Source organism: Sphaerodactylus townsendi, linkage group LG11, assembly GCF_021028975.2.
Source record: "Sphaerodactylus townsendi isolate TG3544 linkage group LG11, MPM_Stown_v2.3, whole genome shotgun sequence".
Taxonomy (NCBI): Eukaryota; Metazoa; Chordata; class Lepidosauria; order Squamata; family Sphaerodactylidae; genus Sphaerodactylus; species Sphaerodactylus townsendi.
In genome coordinates, this window is record NC_059435.1 from 60,685,255 (window position 1) to 60,706,747 (window position 21,493).

Sequence of the window (21,493 nt, forward strand, 5' to 3'; positions counted from 1 at the left end):
TGTAAGGGAGGGGGGGGATTATAATGGATACAGTATTGTGCTTAAAATGAGAATGATTAAGTGCATGATGTCTGATCCTGAAATTTGTAATTTATTAGGGGATTGCTGTTGGAAGCCACCCTGAGCCCAACTTTGTGTTGGCAAAGGGCAGGGTATAAACTGAATAAAATTAAAATTAAATAGTTAAGAAGCTGAGCTGGATCAGAAACCTGGTGCATAAAAAACTAGATCTTTGATATGCCACTGAACTTCTGTTGCATCTTAAACGTAGGCACCTGCAATTAAGGTCCTTGTGTTTCCATGAGTATATTGTCATGTTAAAACTGCCTTTTCATGCCCTTCAAATAATTTTTGCATTAGCAAAATGCAAGCTAATAGGCATGGTGCATGCAGGTACCATTCAGGAACACACTGTATAAATGCTCGTCGTTGAGTGTTTAGAAGGTGTTACTTACCTATTACAAAGCTGTGTTGAAATGTAGTTATTTCAAAAAATATTACCGTAACATTTTGCTATGAAGTTGCCTGATATAATTTTTTAGAGCACAAACTACAGGAACTAATTGAACAAAGAAAACATTTAGCTGCAGATCTAGACGCGACTGTGCAGCATATAGAAAAGCTACAGCTTCAGGATGAAGTGATAAAAACCCCTGGTGAGTGCAAAACAATTTTCTTGTACTTTAAAAAAAATGCTCTGCATGTTGTTTCAGATATGTAAGCCCAATTAAAGTGAGTCTAATTTGTGTGAGAAATGTGCTGCAGATCTCTTAAGTCATTTATTCTCAGACTTTATTGTAATGAAATTGTTCATCTGGCTATAATTATTTGTCTTCAACTAGAGCAGGGGTAGGGAACCTGCGGCTCTCCAGATGTTCAGGAACTACAATTCCCATCAGCCTCTATCAGCATGGCCAATTGGCCATGCTGGTAGGGGCTGATGGGAATTGTAGTTCCTGAACATCTGGAGAGCCGCAGGTTCCCTACCCCTGAACTAGAGAAATCTGTTGATCACTATGTGAGACAGGATGCTGGACAGATGAACTACTGGTCTGATCCAGCAGGGCTCTTCTTATGTTTGTGGCTCTCAAACAAATTCTAACCGCCCCCCCCGCCCCCCGCCCCCAATTGCCGTGCTAGTCCTCCTAAAATATATTATTCATATCAGTTGAATTCATGCTTTCTCCTTCTGTTTGGAAGCCCTGATCTTAATTCTGTTTTCTGTACAATTTAAAAAGATACTGAGTAGAGTCAGAAAGGATCTTGGTTTTACGGTAATTCTCTGTACTCACTATAGGGGTCTCATTCATTTTGGGTCGTATTCTTAGATAATCTCTGTGATATTGTCTGTTTGTGACCTGCGCATTAAGTTTGCTTCATTCCCAGAAAGATTTCAATCCATTCTTTTTTCTTTTCTAAACAACTGAGATGCAATAAAGAAATGATTTCTCTCTCTTTAAAGAATTAGCAGTTTTTAAACATCTTTATTGTTTGTGTCTACTGTTTTCAAAACCTAATCCCAAAACATTTCTGTTTGTAGAAATGAAATTACAGGAGCTATCAGATAAGAAAGAGTTGCTGATGAGAAAACTGGAATCAACTTTGAAAGAACTACAAGAAGCTCAGGCTCTCGAATCTTCCAAACCAGGCAGTGTCAGTGGTAAATATGCCATGCTTTTCACCCCTCTGGTGAAGTTTTCCATATAATATACAGATAATGTGGTCCCCAACATTTCTCTACCAAATATCAAGCCAACAGAAGAGAGTTTTAAGTAGCTTTATTTGCAAAGAAAGGGGAGCTGTCCCCACATGGGCAGACTTCGCTGAAACAGTATATCCACAGCACATTTATCCCCTTCTCCCAAATTCGCCACTCTGTTCCCCCATTGGCTAGGGGTACTTAGAGTCACAGCTTTCCAGTCCACCTATTTACATTTTCCTCCTTAATATGTGGCCCTCTCCCATGTTCTTCCTGTATGTTCATTATAATACAGTTTGTCGTCAGAGCAGGAGGAGAAGTTAATATATATTAGCCTATTAAGCATGCTTCATATGTACAATCTTACACAAGCCTTGCTCTTCAGCTCAGTCATCCCACGGTCTTATCTTCTCCTGACACAAGCATCCTCCCTTATGACTCATCTCCTCATTCCTAGTAGAGAACACATTTTTCATTTATCACAGTAATAATACTGAGGGATCTCCAGAGCTGTTACATCAATTACTAATCATAAAGTTTGTGAGGCTCTTTAAGCACTGACATTACTCTAAATAAATACTAAATATTATTTTTAATTTCCAAGATGATGCCATATTCCTATTGCAAAACTTTTATATAATTTTGTGTACAATGTAGTTATTCTATATTTTATTAAAATTCTGTTACAATGTGACCTGAAATAATTCTATAGAACAGAAACTGCAGGAGTTAATTGAACAAAGAAGAGAATTGACTGCAGAACTAGAGTCAGCTGTATGGAATATGCAAGAATTACAGCTTATGGACGAAATCGTAAAATCCCATGGCAAGTATAGAAAATCTTGATTTTAAGGAAGACCCCTTTCTCCACATTGCTTCAGTTTTCTTCATCAAATTAAAGTGAATTAAACTTTTGGCAGAAATGTGCTTTGTGCATAGCCCCATCTTCATTTTGGACATCCACTGAGAATGGTAACAGAGGACCTTGGGCCTAGCCTGGCAGTCTTCTATGTAACTCGAGGAACCCATATTAACATACTTAATCTGGAGATCAGTTATTATGAATTTTTGTGTTATTGTCAGAGAAATGTAACACAGTCCTAGGTGTGTTCAGTCAGGAGTGTCATTGAGTTCAGTGGAATCTATGAAATAGTGGTTAGGAGTGGTGGACTGTAATCTGGAGAGCTAGGTTCGATTCTCCACTCCCTTTAATGAAGCTTGCTGGGTGAACTTGGCCAGTTATAGTTCTCTCAGAACTCTCTTAGCCCATGTGGATGCAGGCAATGGCAAACCACCTGTGAACATCTCTTGCCTTGAAAATCCTGTGGAGTCGCCATGAGTCAACTGTGGCTTGATGGCTCTTTCCACCACCATCACCAAGTGATGGTAGCCTTAGTCACCCTTGAAGTTGCTTTGCTTCATTACTGGAAAGAGCTTCTTTAGTTTCCCCACTCTTTAAAAGCTGCATTGACAGATTAGGTTATTTGCCTCAGCAACGACGTTTTTTTTTTCAAGAAATTGTTTTAAAATGTTCCTATTTGTAGAAAAGGAAGTACACAGATTAGTAGAGAAGAAGCAACATTTGTTGGATGATTTGTTCTCAACCGTGAAAGAATTACAAGAAGCTCAGGCTGCTGTGGCTGTCCAGCCAGGGAGAATCTGTGGTATGTATACTGTGCTTACCCATGCTTACACAGACCATTCTAAACCACATGTACTTGGAATTAAATTTCTCTTCACTTGGAAGAACCTAAAATAGAAGTCCCCTTAGACAAATAATATGGGGATAATAATAGCGTTAATAGTATTGGATTGCAAAAGGGTATGCAAATTGCTTTGACATGCAAAATATATATGACATGCACATATATACATTCTGAGCATTGTTATTGAAATGTCTTAATAACGTTGTATGCTAATCTGGGATGCTGTGAACAGCTTTGCAGCTGAGCAGTAGCTGCAGTGATAGAGTTTCATTTCCTTCTGCCTTGTAGCTGCTTTTCTGCTTGCACAGTAGGTGAAACTGATTGTCCCTCAGGGTCATGGGTGTCTGAATTGGCTAATTAAATGATGGCTGAGTGGGTGGGACTATTATTTCCATCAGGCTATGAAATGCATGAAATAACACGGATGACACACTCTGAAATAAACTCCCAAAGGCTTTTGAAAAAAACACATTGATAGCTCATAACATTGACTGATTGATTTGCTTGCTATTTATTTTCACAATTGGCTGCCTGCGCAACAATGAAAGGTCTGTGAGGGAAGGACTCCCACTGATCTATATGACAATGTGTATCTGATCTCATTGAACATGTGCCAAGTAGTCCAACAAACCTGCTTAATTTGCTTGCAAACAGTTGAACTGCTTGGTGTAAAATCTGGTCCCTCTTTCAGTTGGTGAGAAGAATACAAGCTGGTTGTTTGAACATCCCTAATGCTACTTACATAGTCTGTTTAGTGTGTTTAATTTGAAGCACAGAAACATTTTGTTAATAGTTTGATATTATTATAAAGAGGAAAAACTACAGGTGATCAGAGAGAAGGGGAAACAGTTGACTGCAGATCTGGAGGGAATTGCGCATGATATAAAAAAAGCTCTGTACCGTGCTTCAGGAAGAGCTGATCTAGAACCGCCTGATGGTAAGTATGGAATAAGTGATCTTGTATTTTTTTAAAATTCTGCATGTGTTTAATGGCTCACTTCTGTTCACAGTGCCTGAAGCTCAATTCTCAAGGAGTGAAGAATAGTTGCTGTATCAGCTGTACCAACTGATTATATGTCATCTCTGAATACAGGCTCTCAGCCATTTGGCTGGGGGATGATTTTGTGCCTGAATGTGGGGGGAAGCAAGGCCAACTTTGGGGGAGGGGCCCAACTGTGGACTTTTCCCCACTTCAAAAGTGAAAGTGGAGGGAACCCCTGCTCTGTGTTCGGCATGTGGTTTAAAACAGATGTACTTCCGACCAGGATCCGAAATGATGTGCGCTGAGGGGTGGGAGGAGCGGCAGAATCAGGGTGACTGCATTGTCGCTGCGTTGTCACTGCTGGTGTAGTGGGGAGTGCTGCAGACCCTGGGGTATTTGCTGTGAGGAGCACGCATCTAATGGTGGGTGGGGAATCCACCTTTGTTGTAAGCCAGAGAGCTATCAATTGGTTTCCTGTAGCCTGTAAGAAAGGGAACTGACCTAGTTTGAGGATGGACAGACCTGAAATCCCAGGCTTCTTTCTGGTCAATAGATTGGCTTGAAAAGGAGCTTTTGAAAGACTTTTTGCACATAGACCATACTTATATCTGTTTGCTTATATGTTCCTTCTGTCATCAGAGACTAGGCTGATAGTAATGAGCTGGTGGTTAGGCATCCAGATTTTGGAACTTACTTTTAAACCTACCTATTTCTGAACTTACTTCTTTTACCTTTTTGATGCCAAGTCAGTAATATTGAGATGACAATTTGGTAATGGAGGAAGATGAAGTTTGTGATTACTTTGATGTTGCTGTCAAGCTGAATTGTGTGTTGTACTTTAGATTTCTATTGTATTATAGTTTTGATTACATAGTGTTAAGTTGACATGGATACTTAGGCAGCAAAACAGGACAGAATGCTTTAAAATAAATCAAACAGTGATCTGTGATATTAGCAGACATAGGCTTTCTTGAAATACGTTGCATTCCATAACAACTGCAGTGATGAGTGACACAATTGTCTGTATGAATCCGTTGTTTGTACTTGACTATGTATCTATATGTAACTCTGTTTGTGATAAGGGCAGTCAAAATGGTTCTGAAACATTTGTGTTGCAACTCTGTTGGACAGTCAAAACAGTTCTAAAACATTTATTTTTGCAGAACAGGAATTACATGATCTGTTGGAGAAAAAGCAATTATTACTGGAAAATCTGAAAGCAAATCTAAAAGAATTAGAAGAAGTTCAGGCTCTTGCAGATTCCAAACCAGCCAGTCTCAGTGGTATGTAAGCTGTGCTTTCAACTATAAGTTTAAACATGTTCTTGTAATAAAAACCCTTTATTTGAAGAAATGTGACTTCTAAGCTTAGAGACGTTGCTAAGCAGCCTGTGCTTGTCAGTGTTAATTTATATCACCAAAATGGAGTGAAATCTTGCAAAGTGATTAACAAACTGATCACGAGAGGGCTAAGATCATTTGATTTTTTGCTTTCTGATTTTAGTCTGCTACTTTGTGATTTTACTGAATGTTCAAGTTTTAAATATGTTTTTGGTAAGTTTCTCAGAACGTTTATTTTTGGAGAATGTGACGAACATCCTAGAACTGTGTTAATATTATGTAATATTAATAATGTAACAATATTTAATATAATCTTAACATGCATAGAAATGTAACATTTCTAGAGCTTTTGAAACCTTGGGAGGAAAAGGAAAAAATGTGTACTTATCTCCCCTCAATTCTAGAGTAATTTTACTGCTTGAACAACATAAAATGTATAATTCAAAATTTACATGGCATATAAGATGGCAGTATTTGGCATATTTATGGAATATAAATGTGCAAATGCCTTAGTTTTTTACAAGCAAAATTACAGGTATACTCAGTACTTGAGAGGGAGAGCTGAAAACTGCTGTAGTGTATAAACTACCTGAAAACATTTTTTTTGCCATTTAAGACATAATGGAAACTTGAAATTAGGAAACAGATTTCATAGCAAACAGAAGAAAGTGTGTTTCATGAGCACAAATACAGCTGCAATAGGAGACTAGCACATTTGGATATCAAATTCTTTTTCATGCTGACTACTATAATAATAAATTATCAAACATAGAACCATAGAATTGTAGAGTTGGAAGAGACCCCAAGGACCATCAAGTCCAACCCCCTGTAATGCACACAACACACAATCAAAGCACTCCTGACAGATGGCCATCCAGCCTCTGTTTAAAAGCCTCCAAAGAAGGAGACTCCACCACACTCTGAGGTAGTGCATTCCACTGTCGAACAGCCCTTACTGTCAGGAAGTTTTTCCTGATGTTTAGGTGGAATCTTTTTTCCTTCACCTTGAACCCATTACTCCTGGCCCTAGACTCTGGAGCAGCAGAATACAAGCTTGCTCCCTCACCAACACAACATCCCTTCAAATATCTAAACATGGCTATCATGTCACCTCCTAACCTTCTCTTCACCAAACTAAATATACCCAGCTCCCTAAGCCTGTCCTCGTAGGACATGGATTCCAGACCCTTGATCATTTTGGCTCCTCTGGACCCGTTCCAGCTTGTCAACCCGTTCCAGCATAGTACAGCATATTAATAGTTGCCAAAGTTATTCACATTTAACAATAACCATATCCATGAAAATTATGTTGTAAAAGTGCCAATGCACAAGATTCACCTGGAGCAGGGGACCTTCTCCCCCTGCTTGCTACCTGGGCTACCCACGCTGGCTCCCGCTCTTCTCCTCACCAGCCAGTCTCTATTGTGGCCCATTTGCAGCACATGTAGGGGCAGAAGGGATGACAGTTCCCTTTGTGCCCTCAAGTCCTCCTATCTCCAGCCCCTTCCACACATGCAAAATAATGCATTTTCAAACCACTTTCACAACTGTTTGCAAGTGGATTTTGCTATTCCGCACAGCTTCAAAGAGTACTGAAAGCAGTTTGAAAGTGCATTATTTTGCATGTGCGGAATGAGCCTCCTTTGCCACTTTGCCAGAGTTCATGTGGCAGCGGAAGTGGCTCCTTTCTCCCGTACCCAGCTGTCTGCTTATTGTGACCTGTTCGTGCATGGCTCATGTAGCAGAGAGAGGAACCCAGGGTGGCTCCTCAAAATTCTGCAATATTTTAGTTCTCAAAAAAAAAAAAATCCTGGGCCTTCCCGTCTCTAAATGTAAGTATACTTTTTTCCTAATGAGTGTATATTTCTCTGAATAAGTACTCATTTTTTAATTAAATGCATTGAAATCTTTATGTAGACCATGAAATACAGCCACTGAATGAGCAAAGGAAGCTCTTGAATACCTGCCTGGACACAATTATACAACAAATAAAAGAAACAGGATATCGTTGTATTCCAGAGATGATAAAAGTGTCTGTTAGTGAGTACAGAAATACATTATTTGAAAACAAGACAAAAAGACTTCTTTACAATAATAATAATAAAAAAGATCCTCTCCATATGCAAGAGTTCTCTTTCCTGGGAAAACCTGGCAAAATCTGCAAATGCTGGAGGCAGAATGTCATCTGCCTCCAGGGGTTGATTTGGAGCTCAAAGCAGCCCTGGAAAAGGACTCACACCTTGACCCTGGGGAGTCTTGTATGGTGCCTGCCTTGCCTGCAACATTGTTAAATGAGTCGCATAGCAGTGTGGCTATCTTGCCTGTCAAGTCATGATGGTGTGAATGGGCACTACCTCACATTTACCTGGGTGGGCAAGTGAGGTAGGTGCAACTTTGTGAGTGGCTTGGCTGGGCAGGCCAGATGGGCACCGCTGCACTTGTTGTGAGGTAGGTTCCATGCAGTTCATCCAGTTTACACACTTCCTGTGAAGAGGAGATTGGAATGCCGATAGTTATTGCTCACACCTGCTGAGGTTTTAATGTTTCACTTTGTGTTATCTCTGCTCGGCGCTTTTCCCGGACTGGCTTGGCCTGGCGTGTGAACCTGTCTTAGTGGGCTGGGCCGGAGTTCTCTTAATGTCTTTCTGTACTTTGATAATCAGTTCTCGCAAGGACGCTGAATGAATCTAGCCATTTCAATAAAGATCTTTCTGTTTCTATGAAGATTCTGATTGTATGGACTCAGTTTGTTAAATTTTGCAAGAACTGATTATCAAAATACAGAAAGACTTCCAAGAGAACTCCAGCCCGGCCCACTCAGACAGGTTCACACGCCAGGCCAAGCCAGTCTGGGAAAAGCGCCAAGCAGAGATAACACAAAGTGAAACATTAAAACCTCAGCAGGTGTGAGCAATAACCATCGGCTTTCCAATCTCCTCTTCACACTTCCTCCCTGTGAAGCTGCAGTTCTGAGAAGCTGGCGGTTGTGCACAATTATCAGTTGCTGATTTCAACTTGCTTCTTGTTTTCCTTCACTTTTTTCCCCACACTGTATTTTTAATTTTCTGAACCACTTTCCACAATTGAAGTAATTCCTCATGAATTCCTGTGATATTAACAACAGACAAAAATGTTCCTCGTTTTCATCTAATGTATTTTTAAAAATGTTCAGTTTCAGAAAGGGATTTATATCAACTTTCTCGGTATAAAAAATTGTTTTTGGAAACTTTGGAGTCAAATCTGAAAGACCTGCAAGATGCCAGGACACTTGCAGCTATTTATCCTGGGAGCGGATTTGGTAAGTATATAACATTTTATGCCTTAAGCAGGTAATATCAAATGGGCTTGAACTACAGAACGAAGCAAGTGGATGGTCATTTCCATGAAGATTTATTCTGGAGGAGATTGGAGCGTTGGGGAGGTTCTGCAGTGAAGCTCTGCTTGTGATTAGCAGGATTCAGCTGGTTAAACTGATACTGAGCTTTCATTGTCCTATTGCACACAGTGTGCTTGCTGCATGATGGGGGCGGCTATCGGTTGCAGCAAGATTTCTTGTACAGAGTTGTTTCCTCAAGCCCTGCTTTCACTTGCCATTCTCTCCACAGCAAGCAAGACTGCTTTTAGTATGAGTGTTAGTTTGCTTTGCCACCAGAGGAGGGAAATTTGTCAGCTTTGCCCTGGAGATCTTCTCTCTGCCCATGGCCCACCTTCTGTCTCCTTCACACTGCTTATTCCTTTTCCATGTTGCCGGCTGCTTTAAGTAACAGAAAAGCTCACATGCAACACTCACATCTGATTCTTTTGATATTCTGACATATTGATATAAAGAGAACCTCTGTCCTCCAGTGTCAGCAGAACCAGCAGCAGGAAGTGTTGTGTGGAGGGGAGGGGGAGAGAATATCTGCTCTAGAATGGTCCCCTTCTTTAGCAACCTGTGGTCCAGGGAATTGCTTTGGCTTTTTCATTTGGGCTGGGGAAGGATTACTTTTGGAACAGTAATAGCAACATATGCGCAGCTTAAAGAGCTAATCCAGCAGTCTTGACTGCTGGGTGTAATGGGATCTGTACCTTTAAGAATCGGTGGGCAAAATTAAGAGAACCAGGCCTGGAGAGCTCACTGCAGAAAAACTTTGGGGAAAGGAGGGAGTGCCTCCTTTCATGTTAGCAGAGAAATGTGAGGAGAGCCCAGAGAGCCCTCCGTAAGCCCACTGTGCAGAGAAGAGTCCTGAGGAAAGTGTTCCATAAGTAATGGGCCAGTGTGACCCAAAGATTTCTTTTCTTTATAGTCATAGAGCCCATGAACAGTCAGGACTTTTTTGCCCAGTATATATCGTGCAATTGTATTCAGTTTGAGTCCAGAGGCACCTTTAAGACCAATGAAGTTTTATTCTTGGTATAAGCTTATATGTGCATGCACCCTTCTTCAGGCTACCCAGCTGAATCAGTTGTATTCAGCTGTGAAACCTCATTAACCATTCCACTTGTCCATTCTCTTAAACTATCATTAGGGAGTTGTTTACAAGGTATTCTCATCATAATGAATAATCCAATCGTCTCCAAATGTAATTGCCTCATTGTAAATCCCTGATTCAAGATAATTTGTGGAAGTTAAATATCCTCAAACTCAATGCACATCTTTGGTGAAAAGGCCTCATGACTAAGGCTGGGTTTATGATAATGCAACCTGACAAATGGATTCTTGCAGTAAATGTCTGAATTTGGGATAGGAGCTCTGCCCTAACTCTAGGAAAAGTTTGATGTCGATGGAAGCACAAGAGTACAGAAGATAGCTTTTCAAAGCCTTAGTAATTGTTGATGAGCTAGAAATCAAATTTATACAATATAAAGACATAATCCAACTCAGGGATGCAGCATCAGTGAGAGGAAGATTCCCATGGCTTAATCAGAACCCTGTTTCCCACTCTCCTTTTGCGCTTATGCATGCAGACAGCTCAAAAGATGTTATGTGTGCTTCCCATGCCCCTATCTAGATTTTGCCAGCACTCCAGTTCTACCTGATCATATGTAGTATGGACTATTACATTGTTCTTGTGTCTTTCAAACTTGTTGCATCATTGATCACCAACAGTCTAAAGACATAAGGCAGGATATAAATGTTTTAAATAAATCGATACCATGTTGTGTATCAAATGCATGTAGATGGCCATGGGGGCCGTGGGGGCGGGGGGGGGGGGGGAGAATAGACAGTAAAGATACTGTTAGTTTCATGGAACTTGTTTTCAAATGATAGCTGCACCTATCATGAGGTGGATTGAGTTTTAAATGTTTTCGGATGGTTTTGTATGGTTAAGGCACATCTGAATTATTTGTCGTATTGTCGAAGGGATGCTGTGTGGTTTCTGGGCTGTATGGCCGTGTTCTAGCAGCATTCTCTCCTGCATTCTTTCCTGCACGTTTCGCCTGCATCTGTGGCTGGCATCGTCAGAGGATCTGATAGTTGTAGCTATTACAAAAAAGCCAAAATGAACTTGAGCAATTGATGCGTCTGATTTTAATAGGATATATTCCACTTTTACAAAAAATCTTTTTGTAGAGCAAAAAGTACTGGAGTTTGCTGAACAAAGGAGGCTTTTGTCTACAGGCCTAAAAGCCATTATGGAAGACATTGAAGATGTCGAGAGTCAAACACCTGTCAAGGATGCAATTCTGAAAACAAGAGGTGAGTCCAGAGAAATCCTGATTCTGATGATTCATGGGAGGACTAGAAACAAGCAGCAAGCTCTCATGCTTTCTTCTCCTTCTTTGGGTAGCTTCCCTTTAAACTTCCTTATCTTGTGTGAATCTGCTGACATTAAATTTAACAAGCCATAGTAAATGCTTTCCCTTCCAATGGAAATTAGAGAGAAGACCAAGGGAGGGATCAAGCCCTGGGCTCATCTTCTGTGTTTAACATGAGGGGGGGGGACATTCTGGCATTAGGTCCCCCTCCCCACTCCGGGAGCAAGGAGCTGAAGCATTGAGCTCCTTGTTGTCACCTCCTCCTCCTCCTCCTGTGTCAACCGTCCATCTGCTGCCATCGCCAGCAGGATTGTACTGCCTATGGCAGCCTCTCACCCAGGCTGGCTCCCTGAGGTGAGGGAGGAGGGCCCAACAATGAACTGAGCTCCTTCTGCAGCTGGGTGGGGAATGCGGGACACTCCTGTCCCTCTCTTGCGTTGTCTCCCTTCTAGTGCCACCCGCCTTGAGTGTTGCCAGCCACTTGTCTTCTGTTTGGGCTTCTGTCACCAGAGAAGGCGGGATGGGGTGGGGGAGTGAGAAGGCAGGCAGATGATGGAGGCGCTTCCTGCCCCTGGGCTCAGTGTGGGCCCTGCTGGGACGCCAGGCACAGCAGTGGTCTGGGCTGCTACTGGGCTTGGGGCAGCCGTGCCCTGTATCCCTGGCCCCCCTCTTGTCTGGTTTGATTCCCCAGGTTTGCAGAAATATCTGAAAAGTATAAACAAATATACTTGGGGTTTAAAATTCCCTCCACTTAGAAAATGGCATCTGTCCACTCACAGACAACTTTGGCAGCTGCTCTGGGCCCAACAAAAGCGGCAGCAGATGCCAGGCCAGGCTGTTGTGGAGACACCTGCTTTGGGCCGGGCAGCAACAGTGAGCCCAGAGCAGCCTCCAGCATCCTCCACAGAGGCAGCCAGGACTGGAGTGGAGCTTAAGATTGGTGGAGGGGTGGGTGGGGTCTGCAGCGGGATTCCCTGCCTTGCATATCTCCCAGGCCTTCTACCAGTATCGTCTGCTTTCCACAGCTGAATATAATGTTTATGTCACGTGATTACAACGATGAAGAGCTATATACATTTTAAATTGCTTTTACAACTAACTATTTTGCAATATTTGTGTTCCTAGAAATAATCTTAGAAGAACTGTACCAAAAACAACAATTGCTTCTGGAAAAATTGGAAGCATATTCAGTAGATCTGCAAGAAGCAGAAGCTCTTGCAGCTTCCCATCCAGATGCTGAGAATAGTAAGTAGTTGACATGATTTGAGGTGAAACCATAAAACAGTCAATTTTTGGATTGTGCAAAAATGGAACCGAGTCTCTGTTAACATAAAAATTAATGTTAAGATGTGTCCAGGGACAGCTGCCGCCACTGCTCCAGACTCTGCCACTGCCCTGGGTCCATCACCAGCACTTGCTACTTCCCGACCCACCTGCACTCACTGGGAGCTCCTGAGCCATGAGGCCCTGCTGAGGTCCACTCGCCACTGAGGGGAGGGGAGGGGAGGGAGGACAAGTGAATTGGGAGAAAGTCAGGGGAAACTGGGAGGCATTGTCACTAGCCTGACAAGAGCTTCTTTATGCCAGGGCTGCCCCCCAGGGGCAAGACCAGGGAAGTCCTAGAAGGAGGGAGATGCCAACCCTGCCACTCCTTGGATTAAGAAGGGAGGAGGGTCTGCAGGTTGGGGAACCAGTCAGTAGCCAACCGGGCCCAACAGACAACTCACAGTCCAATGGGGCACTGGCAGCAGAGATCAGGGGGTAGGAATGGGAGTGGGGAAGAGATAAAAAGGAGACAGGAGGAGGGCTGTGGGGGGAGGCTCTTACAAGATAAAATGTTCTATAACATCTGGAGAGAATTTGTTGCTTGGGTCTCAGCTAAGAGAGATCCAAGAAGACATATATGATTGATGTCCTGGAGATTCCTTAAATAGAATTTAGTCAAAATAATCAGCCTGCCCCCCACCCCCCAGAAAAACCCCAATTCCCCATTCCAGTTTCCATTCAATTGATTTCTGAGTAGTGTTTTTCATATTAATTGAGTTCAACAAAGTCTGTGGGTGATTCTGGCCTATCTCAAATGTCCCAATGAAATATAAAAGAAACAGCAAACTGAAAGTTTTGTAGCATGTTAGATCCCTAAGTATGTCTGCCTGTTCAGGCTGTAGAAATGTAAGGAATCTATTTGCATGACTTTTATGCATCTGTTACTAGAATAGTTCTTTTGTCTTCCACACATCTAACATTAGGAGTTCTCAAGAAGATTGAAAAGGAAAAGCTGCAGAACAGACCTTTGCAGTTCCCTTGATGTAAACACCTTCCTGAAACAATTATTTATTATATTATTCTAAATTTAAATTAATTTCAGAAATAACCATGTGGCAGTTGAGCAATAAAAACTATTTATTGCCATTTTAGAGGCATACAATGTTTCGGCGTGAATTTTCCTTCATGTTTATGCCCTGAAGTCAAACTTCAAAGTATTTTAAATTATCTTTGTAGTGGACAAAATAAAGACGCTCACTGAACAAAGAAGGCTTTTGGCCACAGGTTTAGAGGCAATCATGGAAGGTATCCGAGAAGCAGAGGGACTTGATAGAGAAAAACTGGAAAGGTTAGAAAGAATTGGTAAGTAGAGAATTAAAACTCAGATGAGCAGTACTTTTGCAAGTCTTTTACTTATGAGGCACTGTGAGGATCAATGTCTAGTCCCTTTCCTAGTGGGGGCTCATAGATTTTTTAAATTTTCCATTTCAGTTCTTCTATCTGTCTGTCTGTCTGTCTGTATTTATGCTAGAATCCCATAGAAAACTGATAATTAACCTTCATCTTACATCATTAAAGTAACAAAGAGATTATACTTTGCATCTTTTTGTAGAAAAGGAGTTAGCTGATTTATCAGAAAACAGACAACAACTTTGGAGAAATGTGGAGTTAAATCTGGGTGACCTGAAAGATTTGCAGACCCTTTCATTTACTGAGCCAGAGAGTATGCAAGGTAAGTTTGTTCATTGGATATTTCTATCTTACTTCCTCCATCTTAAGAGTTGATTTTTATATTTATACCGAACAGAAACATCCAGGGAGCAAAAGGCTATTCAGCAGGCAGGGAAACAACTTGAGCTTGTAATGCCTTGTGTCAGACTTGAGCTGACATGCATTAAGCCCATTAGCAGACCTATGAGGTACCAGTTATGAAACTCTTCACCACCACTGCATTAGTGGAATAGTATTAGGGAATAGCTGGAGATGAGACCTCTTTGGTGTTCAAGAGAGGATCCATCAGATAATGGAGGTGAGAACTTGGTGTTCAGAGGATCCATCAGAGAATGGAGGTGAGAACTTTCTGCATTACTAAGTGAGGAAAGAGAGAGAACTGTTTGGTTGGATGGAACTTCAAAGAAGAAGCAGGATAAGAGTAGCATTCTGGAAGCAGACAAGGAATGAAATTTATCATAGGAAGAAGGCTGGATCCTCACTTTCTTGTCTGTCCTGCTTTCCATCCCCCCCCCCCCCCGCCCCCAACTGCACCACTGTCTTCTCTTCTTATGTATAAAGGAGACTACTTATTACAGCAGCAGGGAGATCTGCAAGTGATAACCAAAGAGGGAAAGTAATAGGATGTGAATAGAAGTGTGCACTACATGTAGATGATGTGATGTTTTTTTCTTGTGAAAATGTAGGTTACCTTTATAAAGATTAATTAGTGTCTTGCAGAATTTTGTCAAGGGATCACATTATAAGGTTAATAAAACTGAATCAGAGCTCTTAGGTATTTGTATAAGCAAAAGAACAAACAAAGGCAAGGTGGAAAAGTAGAGACAACATCTATCTTAATCTACTGTAGAAATCTAACCCACAAAACCCACTTTTGACCACCCAATTTCTCAAAACTACACTCTGCGCTTCCTTCCCTCCTCTAGTTCTTGGGTCAAGCACTCCTCCCTATCTCCCCAGTAACCACACTGCAGACTTGAAGGGAGGTGTCAGGAACTCAGCTAGACTAATATAGTAAATATTTGAAACAAATATATTAAAAATAAAACAAGATCTTGCCCCAACACAATCACCCACAGTTTCTGTTCTCTAACTTCAAGATTTTACAGTTGCTGAAAATGATAGTGATTTTGTCTGGGGGAGGGTGCTAACTTTTCCAGATTCTATAACTTACACTTAACAGAGTTGTTGATGAAATATTGTACAATACTGTGTCTGGAACTTGGATAAACTAGTCAGTTGCTGCTAAGAGGAGATCTCAGAGCCATGCCTCTTTAAAGGGTCAGTGCCACCTCAAGAGCTGATTGGTAGTTTTCCTGGTTAGAACTGAAGGCAGAGAGGGACTACGAACATAGCTAGAGCGACTTTCAACGTCTTGTGAACCTCTCCCATTGCAAGAGCCTGGAGGAAATGAGCAGACATGAATGCCCTCAAAGGGGTTTGTCTACTCCTTTTGGCACTGGACAGCTGTCAGTTTCCTGAGTCAAACCAGTGGAAAGATGGGCCATTCCCATCCCCACAAAAGAATATCATGCAAGAATGCTAATCTTACCCAGCTCTAGTTTTTTTTTAGATAATTTGTGCAAAGATTTTAAAAATGCTGGCTAAAAAGTTAATTTTTAGCCAAACTGAAAGTATCCGGGGGCCTCTTATCAATGTTCTATAATGGATAGGTGATATATATTAGAGGGGGCAGGATCTGCATACTCATTGTAGAATAGTAGTTATGTTTATGGATGGTTTTGCAGTCAAGGAAAACTTCAATCCTTTTGGAAATTATGGAAATATAAAACTGGGGATGCTGTCTTTAATATATGTGATGGTACTGAATATGGAGGAATGCTTAGAAACATACTAAAGAGATAAGAGGTGATGTAGCAATGCACACAGCTCAGGTAGCACTGTTACATGGTTTCTGAAAGTCTGCAAAAAAAACCCTACAAGTTTTTTGGCAGTGTATTAGATGATGGAAGATGGCTTAATGGAAAAATGGAATAGATATTAAAGCATTTGTAGAAGCATAGAATACAGGGATACAGAATATGTTGATGATTAATCACCTGACCACTGTTTGTAAAAGGAGATGTGACATGTCAGTGCTTTGACTAACTTTGTGAATGACTGCCACACACACGCATATATAAGATATGTATCTTATACCCTGCCAGAGATTTTGTTAGTCTTCAAGATGCCCCTGGACTCTTGTTGTTTTCTTTTAAAAGAACTGTTGGTTAATAGAGGACTAGCACAAGACAGAAGTTGACTCATTTCTGCTTTAAAGAAGAACATAACTTTGTAATACCAAGTTTTTTTATTTTGTACTTTTCAAAGGTTTATACAAATAAAGAATTAAAATAACCTATATGAGCTTACAACAGCTGTTTATTACTTCTGTTATGCCAAAACTTGGGATAGTCTGCTACATGGCTGCTTTTGATACTGCCTACTTTTTCTAGTGGACTCAATGAATTTGTGCTGATGTGACTGGAATAGCACAAGTGCCTCCAAAATATTTGGCCATGCTATTTCTATGATTTTTTAAAAAAAGACTCCTTTTATGTACTAGCTTTTCTGGCTCGTCTGATTATACAGTCCTGTGGTGTTTTTTTATGGACAACAGTTCTGATTGTGAATTAGTAATGCGGAGCTACTGGTCTTTTTATACAGAGGAGAGAAAACAAGCGCTATCTGAGAAGAGTAGGAATTTGGCTACCAATCTGGAGGCGCTTCTTCAAGATATGGCAGAAGCACAAAGTATTGGTTCAAGTGAAAGTTCAATAACAAGTCCTAGTGGTGAGTGAAGACTAAAACCCCAGGGAAATATTTTAATGTTACATAACCGTATTTTCATATGTGTATTACATTTATGTATGCCTTTCCTCGTAGTGGAATTTTAATCTTACAGTAGCCTTATGGAGTAGTGTTGAATGTTAGCGATGCTCAGATTCGCATAGTATAACGTCCACGGACTAAATCAGGTTTCACATGCAAATGTGTGTTACATGATCTGAACACCCTTTTTAAAGAGGACAAGCAGCATCTGAAGTGTTAGGGAGTTAGGGAGGGAGGTCCTTAATTATTTTGCCTTTGTCCACTCAGGGCCTTTTCTGCTGTAGGGTTTCAGATGCATAGCTGCCCTCACAGGCCCACTTTTATGGGACCTTGGAAATGGAATAGCTGATTTTGATTGGGGAAATGTCAGTGTAAAGAAGGGTTGAGCACCCCCTTTCCCCTTACTGCTATTCTTTTTGTAGTCACCTCTTTGGAAACAATTTTTCTATTTTATAAAGGTCTATGGCATAATGTTACATGTGTAACTTCTAGTTTCCGTGCGTGGTATTTTGAATCTGCATTTCCTGCACTGAACACTATAGGCTCTCACACATGGGAATAATTCTGAAACTGGAATGAGTGAACCAGAAGATTACAGTGCAGTCCTTTGCAGAGTTATTCTAATCTAATACCGCTGATATAAATGTTCTTAGATAGAACTGCGCTAATAATCCTTTCAGCAGAGTCCACACAGCTTAAATTCTGCTAAGTGATCATTTGGGGACTAAACAATAAGTTTATAAACAAGAAGTTTGGACTAAACAAGAAAGGAAACAGGATTTTCAGAGGGTTGGTACAGAGCTAAATAATTTATATAGATTAATGGTGAGGAATAATCCTGTAAGAAAATTGTACAAGGTCAGATTCTGTTCTTCTTTATGATTGCAGTTTGAAAAATAGGTTTTCCTTCATGTTTTCAGTGCAGTGTGCCAAGTGGTATCTAATGCAAGACTAGCAGAAATTAGAGCAGTGATTAATGGATTATGTCCTTTGCTTTTTTCTGTGTAGCTGTGTAATGATTTTAATGTTTGTGTGGGACTTTAAATTTAGAGCTGAATTGAAGAGAGAAAGGGGGGTGAGAGGGGGATGAGATTGTGATATGATTGGTTGATTCTAGAGTGTGCATGTGCGAGGGCTGTGCTGGACTGGCAGAAGGTATCAGAGAGTCAGAGAAAGAGCAGAAGGTGTCAGGATTTCACAGTGAAACGACCGGAAGTGTCAAAACTCTAGTCAGAGAGAGTTAAAGCTCTGTGTGAGCAGGACAGAATGTGCTAGGGCTTCTGAGTGAAAAGACTGAATGAGTAAAACTTTGAGTGAGCAAGTCAAAGTGTGCCCAAGCTCTGTGTGAGCCAATGCTAGGGAGAAGTCATAGAGTGTCAAAGCTTTGTGCGAGAGTTAGTCAGGAAAGTCAGAGGTGTACAGAGAAAGTCAGAGCATCTATAAACTGTTAGACAAAATAAAGACAGAGAGTCTGAGAGAACTATGAGAGAGAGAAGTTGTTAGAAAATGTCACAATGAATTTAAGTTGAGTGAAATCCTCAAAACGTTTGTTGCCTCAGTTTTATTTTATTTTGTAAATATATAGCTTGAAACCTTGAAGTTACCTATCAGTTAATAAATAAAATCTTACTTGTTTGAAGAAACATTGGTATCCCTCCTATTTTCCTTAGGACTACGTAAGCCATCTACTATAAGTTCATACACACTACAGAAGGAAATACATGGGGTTTTTAAAATGTTATATTACTGGTGGCAGCTACCATAAGGGGAAGAATTAAGGGAACAAATGTTAGTTTGCACATATTATATATTTATTTATAAAGAAAAAAAGAGTAGACGTTGCATTTAGTGGCCGCTGTTGGAAGGGTCACCGCAAACTGTATCAACTGGCATTCAGGATTTGGGGGGTGGTATTCTTATTTATTTTATTTGATTATAATTGTAGAGGAAAATTTTCTGCAGTACTTTTTGTTGGTGATTATAACTATTTTTTTTTTCATTTCTAGGGATAAATATAAACGATCTATTTGAGATTAAAAGACTAGAATCAAAACTGAATGAAGTACAACAGATGATGGTTCTTTCAAGTGTTTGGGTGGATGGTATAAGTGAGTATAGTATGATACATTGTGTATGCTGAGATTTGTAGTCCAAATTGATCAACAGTGCAGAAGCTGATTAGGCAGTTAAATCTGTGAAAGCACGTGGACAACCATCAACCCACTAGTCATTAAAAAAAACTTTAAAAACTTTTATCCATAGAATGTATTAAAATATTGTGGTGGTGTTTTTTTTTAGAGAGACAATTGAGTGAACTGAAAGCAAAAAGAGGATTCGATAGATGGGATGTATCTTTGCGAGGACCACTGTCATTTTCAAAAGAGGAATTAGCACTTTATGGACTTGACGGTAAATGTAAATAGTAGTAATTACATGCTCATAATAATGTGATTGGGATTTCCATATGATAAAATGAATGTAATTTCTACCAAGGATTTTTGTCAATCAAATTCTTCTTCTTTTGGCATGCCTTTCTTTTTGCTGTTTTGCCTTTAATTTACTACCGGTATAACCAAGGGCTAAGGTACATAGTGTGTCGGCCACATGGTTGCTGAAGGGACTTGCAGTCATATGAAAGCTGTGTGTTCTCCAAGGGAACTCAATTGGGAAGTGCTACAGGGGGCCGGTTCTGGACAGGACAGAGGCATGGAACAAGGAAGAGCTTCTGCCTCCCTCCCCTGCAGTATTTTCCTGGGGGCCATTATTTGCCCCTTCAGGGCCGCACATGAATCCCCCAGTGAAGCAACTAACACCTTGTGGTATCATTTAGGGTCAGGGAAATAGTGGTCGTTTCCCCACTTCTAAAATGGAGGTCAATACGTACCAATTTGGTTTGCTGCGGGACCTTTTGAGCATGGGTTCATGGTCCTCACCGCAGCTTCTGCCCCCTTGTCCAATGAACGCGGCAGCAGCTCAGCAGCCAGGCAGGACTCCCCACGATCTGCTCAGGGGGTGTCCTGATTGGCTGCTGGGTTGTGCTGGGGCGGGAATTTTTTTTAATTTTCGAAAGGACGAATCAACGTCTCCACACTTTGCTGAGAAATCCACATCTATTTGAGCACACACAATATGTGTCTATGCCCATGGGCACTCAAAACAACATGCGGACGTGGATTTCTAGCGTTAAAAATAAAAAATAAACAGGCTGCACGCACATCGCACACACCCTGCTGTGGCCTAATTGGCCGGATGGCTCTACGTCACGAGCAGTGGCGGGAAGCTCTAACCCGGAGTCACCCCGTGTGCAGAAATTACTGAGTGGCTTGCAGAGATGTATGATCTCAAAACATATTGTAAAATAAAAGAACAATTGCTGTATTTTAACTGAGGTTCAGCTTCCTTTAGATTTAATTGGTTTAGTAACAATTTCGTGTTCAATTACATCATTATTTATTTATGCACTGCCAACTCTGAAGCTTTGGCCCCGTGCCCGTTTGAGTGATGACTGTGGAAGACCAATCTAGCACAACTAATGGTTTCAATGTGTTTGATCAATTTTCTTTACTTCTGTACCTTTTAAATCCTACACTAGCCTCCCGCTCATAGGGAAGATCAACTGCATGAGCCAGCGTGGCATAGTGGTTAAGAGCAGGTGGATTCTAATCTGGAGAACCGGGTTTGATTCCCCACTCCTCCACCTGAGTGGCTGAGTCTTATCTGGTGAACCAGATGTGTTTCTGTACTCCTACATTCCTGCTGGGTGACCTTGAGCTAGTCACAGTCACCTCTCTTGACCCCACCCACCTCACAAGGCTTCTGTTGTGGGGGCAGGGAGGGAAAGGAGTTTGTAAGCCTCCTTAAGTCTCCTTACAGGAGAAAAAGGTGAGGTATAAATCCAAACTCTTCTTCTTCTTCTCTTATAGAAATTATGATCTAGGAATGCCTGGGAAGCATCAACTTCCCTCCCGTGTCCCATTCCCCTTGTGCTCACTCGTTCTCGCCTGAAGAATCCTTTCCACATTCTTCATGACTGTATTGTCGAAGGCTTTCATGGCTGGATTCAACCCAGTTCTGGTGGGTTTTCCAGGCTGTGTGGCTGTGGTCTGGTGGATCTTGTTCCTAACATTTCACCTGCATCTGTGGCTGGCATCTTCAGAGGTGTATCACAGAGAGAAGTCACAGTGTGTAACAGACTTCC

General features: G+C 41.1%; 1 protein-coding gene across 5 annotated transcripts in view; it reads left to right on the top strand.

The window, feature by feature from the left end:
* Nucleotides 1-21,493, top strand: part of LOC125440487 (putative leucine-rich repeat-containing protein DDB_G0290503) — a 119,517-nt gene that overhangs the window by 76,217 nt on the left and 21,807 nt on the right. For 4 of the 5 annotated variants that reach the window (XM_048510319.1, XM_048510318.1, XM_048510320.1 and 1 more), the window contains 15 exons: nucleotides 543-656; nucleotides 1,541-1,660; nucleotides 2,412-2,525; nucleotides 3,244-3,363; nucleotides 4,217-4,342; nucleotides 5,551-5,670; nucleotides 7,645-7,767; nucleotides 8,900-9,025; nucleotides 11,282-11,407; nucleotides 12,592-12,711; nucleotides 13,969-14,094; nucleotides 14,345-14,464; nucleotides 17,131-17,256; nucleotides 19,302-19,403; nucleotides 19,594-19,704. In XM_048510319.1, the coding sequence (XP_048366276.1) occupies nucleotides 543-656; nucleotides 1,541-1,660; nucleotides 2,412-2,525; nucleotides 3,244-3,363; nucleotides 4,217-4,342; nucleotides 5,551-5,670; nucleotides 7,645-7,767; nucleotides 8,900-9,025; nucleotides 11,282-11,407; nucleotides 12,592-12,711; nucleotides 13,969-14,094; nucleotides 14,345-14,464; nucleotides 17,131-17,256; nucleotides 19,302-19,403; nucleotides 19,594-19,704 (1,794 nt within the window). The remainder of the gene's footprint in view (nucleotides 1-542; nucleotides 657-1,540; nucleotides 1,661-2,411; nucleotides 2,526-3,243; nucleotides 3,364-4,216; nucleotides 4,343-5,550; nucleotides 5,671-7,644; nucleotides 7,768-8,899; nucleotides 9,026-11,281; nucleotides 11,408-12,591; nucleotides 12,712-13,968; nucleotides 14,095-14,344; nucleotides 14,465-17,130; nucleotides 17,257-19,301; nucleotides 19,404-19,593; nucleotides 19,705-21,493) is intronic. The other variant, XM_048510321.1, reaches the window with a different exon arrangement.